The 13,812-nt window shown below is 39.6% G+C and overlaps 1 protein-coding gene across 1 annotated transcript; it reads right to left on the reverse strand.

Moving 5' to 3' along the window:
- Positions 1–68: 68 nt before the first annotated feature.
- On the reverse strand, positions 69–11,942 carry LOC119416400 (twinfilin-1). The gene is made up of 9 exons (XM_037683640.1): positions 11,819–11,942; positions 10,753–10,833; positions 10,425–10,603; positions 8,972–9,067; positions 8,683–8,787; positions 7,062–7,187; positions 4,227–4,377; positions 4,009–4,130; positions 69–329 (listed from the first exon to the last, which is right to left on the reverse strand). Exons 1-9 carry the CDS (start codon positions 11,841–11,843, stop codon positions 165–167), a joined length of 1,050 nt encoding a protein of 349 aa, XP_037539568.1. The 5' UTR covers positions 11,844–11,942; the 3' UTR covers positions 69–164.
- Between the last annotated feature and the right edge of the window lie 1,870 nt (positions 11,943–13,812).

A 13,812-nucleotide genomic window follows, 5' to 3' on the forward strand; every position in this document is an offset into this window, starting at 1 on the left:
CCGCCTCGAGCACCTCCGCTTTGGCTTTTTTGTTTGGTTTTTGTTGGTTTTTTGTGGTGTGGTGGGGGGGGGGGGGGGGGGGGGGGGGGGGATCAATTATGAACTTTGTGGCCCCATTGCAGGAATGTTCCACTGTGGAACGTGCTCTAGAGCCGAGGTCCGTTTTAATCTTCCTCTTCCTCACCGGGAAGTTGGGTGATTCGGCGACCACCTCTTTTGCCAGCAGGGCCTTTGGGCTTGTTGAACAGCTGCTTATGTGCATGCTGCTTGGGATGCACCTCCTCATACATGAAATCACCCGTTAGTTCATCCCCATTTCCAATTTCCAGCTGCAAAACAGTAAAAAATAAAAAATTAAGTTGTTTACTAATTAAGAATCTATATTTTTTATTAAACGGCACAAATGAAGAATTTTTTTGACATGGTATGTGAACTGCTAGCAACTCCAACCTTTAAAAAGATCTTAATGGTTCATACAAACATTTGAGAAACCTTTGCATGGATGTGTCTCCGAGGCGTGTCCTACAACAGACGACTAAAAGGAAAAGGTTTTCCTCACCGTGTTCCAATACCAGGCTAAAGCTTTTATACACAACACTATCCCAAAGTCTCATGTCATTAAATGGATATTATTTAGTTCTTTTTCTGCAACAGTTGGTTTTTTGCTGTTAGTTCAATGAAGTAGCATTAGATTATTTGGTGTAATGAGGGGTTTGACTGACGGGATGGTGCCACACCGTCCCGTCAGCCTTGGTTAAATGGAGCTGCGCAAAGAGAAGTTAGAAAAAGGACAAACTTCAGGTCTCAACAAATCTTGCATGACTGTTTATCCCAGTTTCAGAGGACTGTGAAAGCTACCTTACACCTTACCTTATGATTTCTGAAAATAGCCACAAACCCTGCGTTCATTTCCTTGGAGGCTTCTTTAAAACTGTGTGACAACATTTAGATTTTTGTTGTTGAAAAGATTTCTACTTTGAAGTATTTTATTTACAATCTGTTTTAAATCGGCCTCACCATCCAAATTGCTGTTTTTCAGCAGCTTGAGGATGTGCCTTTTTCAGTTTGAAAGGAAATACCGTATTTTTTGCCCTATAAGTCGCAGATTTGTTTTTGTTGTTGTTGCATAATTTACATGCCCTGTGACTTATACGCTCAAGCGACGTATTTAAGGATTTTTTTCTTCATATTTATAAACCAACCGGCTGAGATATGACCAATTTCATTCATTGACTGAAAATATTGAACACTACCATTTTCAGCCACTAGATGGCACTCAAGTAGTATAGCATGCCGTTGTGTCATGTAATAGATAAAAGTGGCTATTAAGGACACAATCGGCCTGCCATAGCCTGCCACCTTCATTCTGCTTGCTTGGAGCAACCATCACATCAGCTTCATTTTGCTGCGCTGCCCCAGTGAAATGCAGCTGATTTAATAATTGAAGTGCATTTATTAAGTAAAAGTTAGACTGAGACACACTTTTACTATAATTATGAGCAAACAAATAATTGTTTTTAAAATGTTAATATTGTTAAATTCTTATTAAAGTTCTCCAGTGCATGCTCCTGCGGCCGCCATTTGGCAACCGATCGATTTTTGGCACAGCACCGGCCCACATTTCCGGGTTGTCAGTGCGACAAGTAACAAATGCGACGCGTCAGCGGTGATGCATAATAGATGCAACGTATACGGCAAAGCAACGTATTTATGGATTTTCCATTTTATTAGATTCATGCGACATGGGGCAGGTTGACGTGTATGGCGAAAAATACGGTAGTTTTTTAATTTAAAACCTTTTAATCCTCCTCTAGATATTCTCCCCTCTCACCTTTGAAAGGAAATCCTTCACATCAGTGGGATTTGTAGTTAGTATCTATTAAATACCTCTCTGTCATCAGGCGGTGTACCAGCTGCTCTCAAATACGTTGTGCGGTCGATTATCAAAAAACAAAATAACTTTGAACCCAATGCTCAACTACAGGCCAATACCTAAATTGCCCTTAATGTCCAAAATTTTCTAAATTGCTGTTTTTAATCAAAGAAAATTTTAGACACCCAGTGTAGTCTCGTGTTTGTGAAAAGTTTCAGCCTGGTCCCATCATAGCACTGAGACAGCACTTTAACTGCTGACACAGGTTGTTCTGTTTCAGATTCAACGGCTGCCTTTGACACATTCGATCACAACATTCTTTTATCAAGACCTGAAATGTTGCTCTTCAATGTTCAGTTTTATTGTGGTAAAGTCCTGATACGTCTGTTTTGTTTCCATGGGGGAATACTTTTCTTCCTTGGCACCTATTTGTTAGGCTGTACCTCAAGGGTCTATATTGGGACCTATTCTGTTTATACATGCTGCTTTTTACATCCATATTTAGAAAGCACAACATTTCATTGCTACACTGACAACATCCAAATACATTTCCCTTTTAAACTGGATGACTCTGTCCCCTCAAGGACTGGTTAACAGGATTGTCTGGCCTCGAACGAAAGCAAGGCTGAAGTTGTATTTGGAAATTGTACTCTTCTCAGTGGGCTTGTCTGTACTACTAAAAATACATTTGGCTTTTCCACTGGTTACTTAACCCAGGTACTCTTCATACATTTCTCATTTTATATGGTCTATATCATTGAAGTAAGCTATATTTAAATAGCACTTTCCATAGCATAGGTGTAGTACTTTGAAATAGAACATAAAAAAACTCTGCAGTCTCTTTAAGATACACCTACAGATTAAATTTCTCCACTGAAACAAAACAACTAGAACTTTCCAACATATTCTTTAGGCTGAAAGTTATAATGCTGTAGATTTGTCCAATCCTGGTTTTCAAAGGTCACCATCTACGTTTCCCTGCTTCACCACACCTGATTCAAAGGTTGTATTACCTCCTCTGTAGATGTTCAAAGTTTTACAGAAGCCTGTTAATCACTCAATTAAACCAGGTGTGTTGAAGCAGAAAAGCATCTAAAATATGCAGAATCCTGACTCAAGGATCAGGATTAGTCACCACTGTTGAAGGTTTTTCTTTTTTTAGTGACATTTTCATATACTTAATATTATTTAGTGAATTATTTCAAAAGTAACTGAGCATTTACAGTTAATGTCTAAAAACTTTATGTTACTGTATTTAGTCCATCCATTATCTTTACTTTTTGGGTCGTGGGGGGTCACTGGCACCCATATCCAGCTATCACTGTACGAGAGGCAGGGGACACCCTGGACAGGTCTGCAGTCCATCACAGGGACACAGAGACAAACGAGACAAACAAACATTCACTCTCTCTCTCTCACCAAGGGACAATTTAGTTACCAATCAGTCTAACATGTGCGACTTAGTCAGCAGTTAAAGTGCTGTCTCAGTGCTATGATGGGACCAGGCTGAAACTTTTCACAAACACGAGACTACACTGAGTGTTTAAAATTTTCTTTGATTAAAAACAGCAATTTAGAAAATTTTGGACATTAAGGGCAATTGAGGTATTGGCCTGTAGTTGAGCATTGGGATCAAACAGTCTGCATGTTTTGGTCGGTGGGAGGAAACTGGAATACCCGGTGAAAACCCACGCAAACTCCACCCAGAAAGGCCTCCGGACCGGGATTTGAACCAGGATAACCTGCTTGCTGACAGTCAGCAAATCTACCAACTGCGCCACCGTCCCACCCACACTGTATTTAGTAACCCAACATTTTTCAGTCAGGTCATCTGGACAGATGACCTGACTGAAAAATGTTGGATTGTATACCTGGATTATTGAGCATGGACTTTGTTGTATTTAGTAACCTTTGATATTTATTTTAGCTAAAGAAAACTATGCCACATTTTTTGTAAAACAAAAAAAAAATCTAACAAACCTTGTAGTCTTACCATTTATCATTTATGTATTATGACAAAATTAAAATGTAACCTATAAATACAGGTAACAGCAGGTTTTCCAACATCACGTTGACAGCCAGATTCACTGGTAAAATACAGTCAACCATATTCATGCATGAGCTTTAGTTCTCACCTTTTTCTCAATCTCAATCTTGATCTTGCTTTCCACCATGTCAATCAAGTTATTTTTGCAGCTGGAATACAACATCCTGTCTTTGATGCTACACTTGTACCCTGGCATGGAATAAATGAAGACTACAAAAACAAAAATATACAAAGATGAGCATGCGAGCCACTTAAAACATCAAAAGTCAACATCAAAAATCATGACGAGGTAAAAAAACAACGCACCTGTGGACTCCAGGTAGTCGCCTTCGTGGGAGTGTTTGTAGAGGAAGAAGTGGTAACGTGGAGAATCTTTGGGGATTCTCTTTGACAGGTCTTTCAGCTCTGTTGGCTCAGTGCTGCACAAGCGAATTATCTCGCTTTTTGTGTCTATTTTCTGTTGACAAATCAGTGGAAGTTACTTTCATTGCAGGCAAAAAGTGACGTGATCATATACAGTAGTCCCTCGTTTATCGCGGGTGTTTGGGACCACGCCCACCCACGATAATTCAATTCAATTTCAATTCAGTTTATTTATATAGCGCCAAATCACAACAAAGTTGTCTCAGGGCACTTTACAGAAACATTCACATACATAAAAGCCAATTAGTAAAGTTCTCTAAGGAAGTGAAAAACCACGAAGTAGGGATACAGTAGTCAAGTTCAGTAAACTTGTCGTGACATGTGCCAGGCTGTAATCATCACTCATCACCTGTTACTCCCAATCTCACTCCTTAAATAAACAATGTACATTTAAATACTGTAACATTTTAAATAAACAATCCATGCAGCATGGATTGTTTATTTAAAATGTTACAGTATTTAAATTGTAGAGAAGAGAAGTGCAGCAGGACATCAAAGTGATGTCACGCAGCTTCAGCTCTGCAGCACGGAGCAGAAATGTACTTCTTGATCAATTACACTGAAACAACTGAACAAAGAAGTTCTAAAATAATTAAAAATAACTTTTAAACACTTATAATTTGTGATTATGATCATTTTACGATGTGACATACTTTGAATTTCAAGTTGGAAGAAAAAATGTGATCGGTGCATCTGGACAGCAAAGGGTTAACCTTCACAAAACTGATGCAGGAGAAATGTGTGTGCAGAGAAGGAGATCAGCTGATCAGCTGCAGAAGGGAGCTTCCCCCTGCACTTGTGGGCTGCACAAATAGTGCAAAATCATTGAAAATAATTTATTTTAAATAAACAACCCATGGCTCATCCATCAATCAGCCAATTGTGTCATGTCCAATCTTATTTTGAAAAACCGTGATATAGCGAATCCGTGATAAACGACCCGCGAAGTAGCGAGGGACTACTGTATAAATCAGTGAGATGAGATAATTATCAGGATCATAAACAGTAGAATATAAACCATTTCATCTCCAACAGGAAAAAGATGCCAGAAATTGACAAAACTTCTGTACAGGGACAATAGATGGAAAAATAAATAAATTAACAAATAAAAATACAAGTTTGCTGTGGCGACCCCCAAGAAAGGGAGCAGCCGAAAGAAATAATTTTTTTTTTGATAAAAGATAAGAAGCAGTTACTACACTGTCAAACTAGAGTCCTTTAGCAGACAAAACCTAAATTATGAAAATAAGGGAAGTTTAATATTTTCCAAGAAAGCATTAACCCTTGAGGTTTGTAAAGCACATGTGCAGGGTTACAAACAGGATACTTCAAACTTGTTACAAGTTCAAGTTGGTTTATAGTCGATCCATCACATGTGGTACATGAGGTGGAACGAAATTATGTACACAGGTCAGTTACACCCAGAAATAACATAAATATAAAGTGTAAAAAGAAACGGCATATAAGGATCTAAGATATACACCAAGATATACGCTAAACACTTATGTTAAACAATACGGCGTATCAACAACAGCCCAAACATGAGTCTGTGGTGAGCAGATGGGTACGAATGAACACAGCAGCATGGATGATCAGCAGCACATATCACCAATCAAAGTGGCATTACAGTGATAATCCTGGTTAGAGATTCATGAGTCTAACAGCCTCAGGGTAGAAGCTGTTCCTCAGTCTAGTGGTTCTACACTTAATGCTCCTCAACTTCCTGCCTGAGGGGAGCGGGGTAAAAAGTGTGTGTGCTGGGTGAGTGGGGTCCTTCATGATGCAGGTGGTCCTCTTCCTGCAACTGGAGGTGTAAATGTCTGTGACGGTGGGGAGACTGATTCCAACATCTTCTGTGCAGCCTTCACCACTCTCTGCAAAGCTTTTCTTTCTGCAGCTGTGCAGCCTCCATGCCACACGATGCTGGAGCACAGGATGCTCTCCACTGCACACCTGTAGAAGGAGGTGAGGACTGAGCTTCCCAGTCCAGCTCGTCTCAGCCGTCTGAGGAAGTAGTCTCTGATGAACTTTCTTGATCAGGCTGGTGGTGGTGTTGCTTCAGCTGAGGTTGTCATTCAGATGTACATCCAAGTACTTGTAGCTGGAGACCACTTCCACTATAGATCCTTCCATGTTGGGGGGGTGCTCCTTCTGAAATCCACAACCATCTCGTCTTCTTCACATTGATGTGAAGGTTGTTCTTCCTGCACCAGCTCTCCAGGTGTTCCACCTCCAGCCTGTAGCTGGACTCATCATTGTTTGTTTAAGTTGGGTTTTTCAAAACAGCATTTTTTAGAAGATGCACAAAGGCACATCATCAGAAGCAAGCTTAAAACTAAGCAGGAAACTAGAGCTGCTAATTATCAGAAAAATGAGACTGCTCTGTTGCGCTAAATTATGAAGGAAATCTGTGAAAGAAGTTGTTTTACTTCTTTACCTTAAGGCTAAAACCACGACAGTCCCTGAAAACACAGCTTCCATTATTCCTCTGTTCTGATCTAATCTTGTGCCATGAGCCTTCAACTCTGAATTTTAATGAGGAAAAAAGAAACAAAGGCTTTTTGGTAGGTCACAATGAGCAAGCCATTGTATCGATTCACAAAGAATGCTTGACTACAACATCTCTCTCTCTGACAGGATAAGATCCAAGAACTGCTCAGTGCACATGACTTAGACAAGCAAAGTTTACATTTGCAATCTGATCTGTGAAAAACTCACCAGTTGTACATAGTTCACTTTTTTCTGCCTAAATTGTTTGAGTGCCTCAGCAGCTTCACTGTCAATGGGAAAGGCCACTCCCTGCAGAGTCTGCTGCTTGGTGTCCACACTGATGTCCGTCTGCACCTGAACACACCACAAATACAACTTCATGATTCCAGCTTCATATCAGAACCATCACAACAAGTCAAGAAAAGTTATTGTGAACTTAAAAACTATGATAAATACATGTTTATAAAAATTAATGCAATGAAAACAGACATTTTATTTAAGGGTTAAGAGTACAACTGTGCTGAATAAAAACAATAACCTTGTTTGTGTTACTGGGTGGCAAACTGGTTTTCTAACAGTAACAAGCAGTTTGAAAGCTGAAGCTTGATGATTACAGATGAGGCGCTTGGAGCGGAAGTGACAAGACGCCTCCAGGAAATCACCCAGAGGACTCAAAATGTTGAAAGGATTACGCTGATGGATTGGATCTATTTTTAGAGGTCTGTTTCCACAAAATTAAACGCTGTGCGAACATGACTGAGCTTCAGACATTGCTTGCTCATGTACCAAAACAGGGATGTAGGTTTCTTGTTCTTCCTTTGTCTGTGTGCTTAGTAAAAGGAAGGCAGCCCCAGAGGAACAGCAAATGATAAATATTTCCAAGCCTCAAGGAGGCACAGATTAATGGCATATCATCTTCCCTCAACAGATGGCCAAGTAGGACAAACAGAAACCTCACTTCCCATTCGCCATGCTGCTTTTAATTGCCTTTACTTTGAAGAGGAACTCCTCCCTCAAAGCGACTCCATATATGGAAAGAGAAGGGAGCTCCTGTTTATGTGGCAGGTTGAGAGAGCTGCAATCAGAAAATACTCTTTCATTTTGGTTCATTTGTAGGATTAAATTCCAAGACAGAAACTTCAGATGACTCAGATCCTCTGCCTCTGGTGGAGTCTGTCCAACGCAGCTTGAAGCCCTTCACATCAGCAAAATTAATAGTGGTCATGGCATCAGAAGCTGGCAGCAGGTATCACATTACCACTTCCTTGTCACAACGGCAGAGCTCACGTGTCTACCCCACCACTGCACAGCTGCAGAGGATTCACATTTGCATGCAGATTTGAAGATTACAATTTGTTTTGAACCCTCACCAAGAGCTTTGTTTAGCCAGTTTTTTAATCAGGCGTAAGATTTACAACTGTGCATGAGGCTTTTTATGGATATGGGGCAGTATAAATCTAAAAGATTCATTTCTGCCAAACATCATGCTGTTCCAACACATCAGCATCTTTGCACTCTCCATACTGCTAGGCAAGCGCGTGCACACTTGCACCACAGCTGACACGGTCTTGTTGAGAGGGTGCGTCGCTGATACCCCACCCTGATCCTGGTGGAGGGTTGCAACTCACACACAGGAGATCTGAGTAAGAGAGTAGTGCTAAGCCATTTTATTTTCTGCACCCAAAGCCTCGAGTGCAGGGATGATGCAGCACTGTCCCCTTTCAGAATCGTAAGAGGAACCTAAACTGCAGCTGGTGACGTGCGTGTGAATAAAAATGTGCAGTGTATCATTTTCTAAACGTACGTACTAATCAGGAGCTGAGTTCTGCGTCACTTTTTCTATAATTACCTCGTTCAGTTTGATCTGTCTCAGTTCCTCCTCTGCAGCAGTGAGGGGCAAAGGAGCTGCCTGTGAGGTCAGATATTTCTTGTAGCCGTGAAGGTTCAAATCATCCTGGACACAAAGAAAACACACACACGGTAGTCTTCAAACCAGACTAAGTAGAAAAAAATAAATAACAGCACTGTTATCTGTTGCCACAATATATTTGTACAAAAACTGAAACTTTAACCTAAAAAACTTTGACATTTGTTGGGGAGGGTTTAACTTCACTTAATTGTGTAAGTATGTGACAAACCTTTGAAGTACCAAAAATATCATCTTTGATGTGGCCTCCTCCAAACTCTTTCTTTAACGTTGCTCTGGTAGCAGCATATAACATTTTATGCCGCACCTGTTAATAAAAGCAGAGATTAGTTTTTAATTAATAAGGAAACTTGTCGAGAAAAATAAACTGATGAGAAATATACAACTTGAACCGCTTGTTACAGTTCTAGCTGAAATTACAATTAAAGATACTAGAACAATATATATATATTTTTTTTTTTTTACTTTCCCTACACTAGTTCGTCCCACCCATTTAGAACTTTTTGACCGTCTTCCTGGAGAAGCACTGCAGAGTTTAAATTAAAGTTTGTAGCAAGAACCAGAAGATTCTTCACATTTCCTTTGTAGCAACTTAACCATGAAGTTTACTGAATGTTGACTTTCTGACTGGCTGCTGTAGTAGACACTACTATGTTGGCATATTTACTTCATATTATATTTATTAATGACCATACAGGCAGTGTACACTGTTCAGTGAGGGTATTCTCCTAATCACCGTCTGTTGTGCTTTCACAACAAATGTGAACCAATTATAGAAGCCAAATATATTGCAATAAGAGCTTTAACCTGATTCCAAGGTGTTTATTAAGATATAAGTGCACTTTTTACAGAAAATGATGATAGCCACTCCAAAATGCACTGCAATACTGAATTTAACTACCTTGAAGACACTGACAAATTTAAATTATAGATTATTTTTGGATTCTATGCACAGCTGCAAAAACTACAGCATATCCTGCAATAAAACTGTATGCTCCACTGCAGAAATCAGTAAAAAGATATACCGGTACTTAGGCTCATTAAATGCTACATATATGTATTTTTTAAATGCCGTTTGGATATATAAATGACTTGATAGGACCACTTATTTTGGAAACATACCAGCCCAGTTCAGCCAGTGGCAGCATGCATGCACACACTAGTTGTGAAATAATTTAGCAACTTCCAGGCAAGCCTCAACCTGTTATGCTAGCCTCAGCTGCATGGTGTAGAAAGGACATTTTAGTAGAGTTTTATGTTTATAAAAGAACAGCAAGCATCTCTTAGTTGCTGCCTCTTGCAAAATGTATCTTTCCACTACTACAGGACAGTTGTTAAAGTTGACAAACATTCAAAGTTGCAGTGTCTCCAAAAGGTTCATCAAGATTTACTGAAACAACAACTATGATGAGTACTTAGTGAGTCAAGATCAAATAGCAGAAATGTTTTTAAATGACAGTTCTACAATAGAATATCAGGTTATTTAGAAACAATGCAACCATATTAAGCTTTCAAGACTCTGTCAAGATAGTATAAAAGATTACAAAGACTAGCTGCTTGGATGTGGTAAACCCCACCCATCCGTTACCTAAAGCAGCGCAGAGCACATGCCACAAAGAGAGGAAAGCCATTCATTAAAGCCTTTTCAGGTTTATTTTGCTTACAGCAGAGTGGTCTGGTGACCAGGCCAGAAGGATCCATTCGTAGCCTTGGTTGTTGGTGGAGTCCAGCCGGTACAAAATATAACATGGCATGTCATCCTCAAGCAGCGGCAGCACTAAAGAATCATACTCCTGGTCCCACTTCTTTGATGCCTTGTTGTAGCCACCTAGAACCAGCTGCTCTGGAAACCAGATGAGTGCAAAATAAAATGTTGGAACTGTACAAAAGTTTGTCAAATAGGCTTTGCAAATATTAAGGCAGAGGTGCAACATCAATTTATTCTTGGCAGAGAGGGGTAAGCTAATACCAGGTCTCAGAGCGACTGCTTACCATCCTCGATGACGATCTTCAGCACGCGGTATTGATCTCCACCTCTGGCACTGGCAAACATTTCCTTCACATCATTCCTCGCTGAGAAAAGAAAAAAAGGCAAACATTGTTTAAATTACTTTTGCTAAAAGGGACATTTTGAGTCATGGAGTCATTTAGGTGTACATCTGAAGGTTTGGGGATACGTGAACCATATCAGTCAGAGAAAATATAAAAAACATGTAATTTAAAATAAAACTAAACCTGTACACTCCACTACGACACAGTGATGACTACATGAATAGAACGTGAGAATAGAAGAAAGCAGAAACATCTGCAGTGCAGGCAGCAGCTGAGGAAAACATCCTGGTAAAAGTTAGAAACACTTCCAGAAAACAGGAACACGCTCAACAAAAGATCCTCAGTTTACCTCTTTTTAAAGAGTTCTGCAACAGGGACAGCAGCAGCAAACATTTCCTACAAAAGGCTAAATTATTAGATACTTTAAGATGTTTAAAAATCTGTGCTTCAACAGCCACACATTCCTCCCAAGCTCTTGTGCAGTTCATTACATCACAGCTCGTTTAACAGCGCAGGACGAGTAAAAGCGAGTTTAACACAACTAAAGTCAAAATGAACTGCAAGAACGCGCTCGTAAACAGGGATTAAAACAATATATATTTATGACCAAACAGGTTAGTGTCGATAATGGGAGCAGGGACAGGTTAGTCATTTAAAACGAAGGACTCGCCCATCCATTCTACTAACGTAACAGGTTTTTAATTTGATGTTTAACAAATGAAACACAAATGGACTTTAAGGCAGAATAACCTGCTTGTTAAGTATATACACAGTGCTTTAAATGCCGTATAAACCGGCAAAAAACAACTCATTAATGAACCCCAGAAGTGCCAAGAAACAAGAGCTCGGCTCGACTGCTGGCGCAAATCCCGTAGCTTGGAGCTAACTAGCTAAGAGACATTAGCTAACTCGGCGTTAGCTTGACAGCCGGCGCCTAATCCCGGAAACGTTTCTTGGACTGCAGATAAAAACAAGATTACTGAAACGGTATGAACGAATCGTCTACCTTGAATGCCCGTTTGATGTGACATTGTGTCTTTCGTGGGGACAGAGGCAGCGGATCAGTCTAGAATCGTGGAAGAGAAGCAGGAAGTGAAGTGCACCGAACCAGACCCGCCTCGCGCCGGCAAAACGTCACGTGACCTCACATCTTTTTTAACTGTCAGCTCCACACATGCTCGAGTGGTGTTGCATCGGCTTTATTGCTCTAAACTACTTGCTTAATCGATTAGTCAATGTTTACACAGGTCTTTGAGTTCTTGATTTTTTAGTTTGGTTTTGGCCTTGATCTTCTGGGTTGAGAGATTTCAGCCTCGTGATGTCAACAAATCCTAAAAGCCGACCACATCTGGCAGCCACTACTAGGATTACTGCCCTAGATCTTTCGTGCCTCTTCCTGCAAATGCATTTTATGGCACAGGAATAATCCCACCACTATAAAATAAAAAAATCTGCTCTGTGTAGTCATCAAGGAAAACAGCTCTTAAAAAAAATCTTCTTTTTCTTTTACAGCGAGTCATGCTCCATCTCACTCCGTCCTCACTCCAACTACCTCCATGTCCTCTCTAACTGCATCCATATATCTCCTCTTGTCTTTTTTCCTGGCAGCTGCATTTCTAACATCCTTCTACCAGTATACCCACTGTCCCTCCTCTGGACATGTCCAAACCATCTCAGTCTGGTCTCTCTAACTTTATCTCCCAGTTGTTCAACCTGTGCTGTTCCTCTGATGATCTCATTCCTAATCTCATCCATCCTTGTCACTCCTTAGGAGAACCTCAACATCTTCATTTCTGCTACTTCCAGTTCTGTCTCCTGTCTTTTTGTCCATGTCTCTGTCTCCAGACTATAAAACATAGCTGGTCTCACCACTGTAAACTTTTCCTTTGACCTTTGCTGACACCCTTTTGTCACAAATCACTCCTGAAACTTTTCTCCATCCACTCCATCCTGCCTGGACTCTCTTCTTCACATCTTTACTACATTCCCCACTTTCCTGGACAGTGAACCCCAAGTCCTTGAAGTCCTGCACCTCTGTGACCTCTGCTCCTTGTAGCCTCACTGTTCCATCGGCCTCCCGCTCATTCACACATGTAATTTGTCTTAATACAGCTGACTTTCAATAATTACAATAATTGTAAATCTAGTACTAGAACCTAAAAAAACAAACAGAATACATTATAATTCAATTATGCAATAAAAAATAAACAGCATAAAAGTTTCCTGAGATTTTTCTTTGAATTTTCTGTCTCCCCTCACTGATCCGCTGCAATAATATGTAACTAAAATAGTGCAAGTACTTCAAATACATGTTTGTGTAATAAAAAAGTAAATGAAATGGTTTATTTTATAAAATAAAAAAGCACACAAAAATGTTTTACATGATCTCAAAATTTTCAGACATTTTTTGACTTGTCAAATATTTTGACTCTTCAGAAATTAAACATCTTTAGTACATTTGTTATTCTATGTAATATGATTAACTTTAATATTGCCAATTAAAATACAGAAAAAATACTGATAAGGTAGTTTATTTAATTACTTACATAATTAATTAATAAGACTTTTAAATAGTTTTAGTTGTTTCAGTGATACATCCGGGCGGCTGTGGCTGAGTGGTTAGAGCAGTCATCTTCCAATGGGAGAGTTGGGGGTTCAACCAGCAGTCACATGCTGAAGTGTCCCTGGGCAAGGCCGAGATAAGGCTCTGATTATTCTTAGAGATCTAGTAGAGTGCTGTATGAGGGGGTAAATGAGGACACAGATTGTGTTGTGTTGAATATCTTGATAAGACAGAAAGGTGCTATATAAGTACAATCCATTTACCATTTACAACAAAAATAAATGGATCAAATGGATTATTCGACAATTTACCAACACTGTCTAGAAATTACAGACTTTTTTTTTCTGAAGCAGGGGAATATACAATCCATTTACCATATACAACTAAATTTCTAAATATATATATATAAATATACATATTACCAACACCGTTTATAA

This window comes from Nematolebias whitei, chromosome 10 (assembly GCF_014905685.2).
Source record: "Nematolebias whitei isolate Nwh7 chromosome 10, NemWhi1, whole genome shotgun sequence".
NCBI lineage: Eukaryota > Metazoa > Chordata > Actinopteri > Cyprinodontiformes > Rivulidae > Nematolebias > Nematolebias whitei.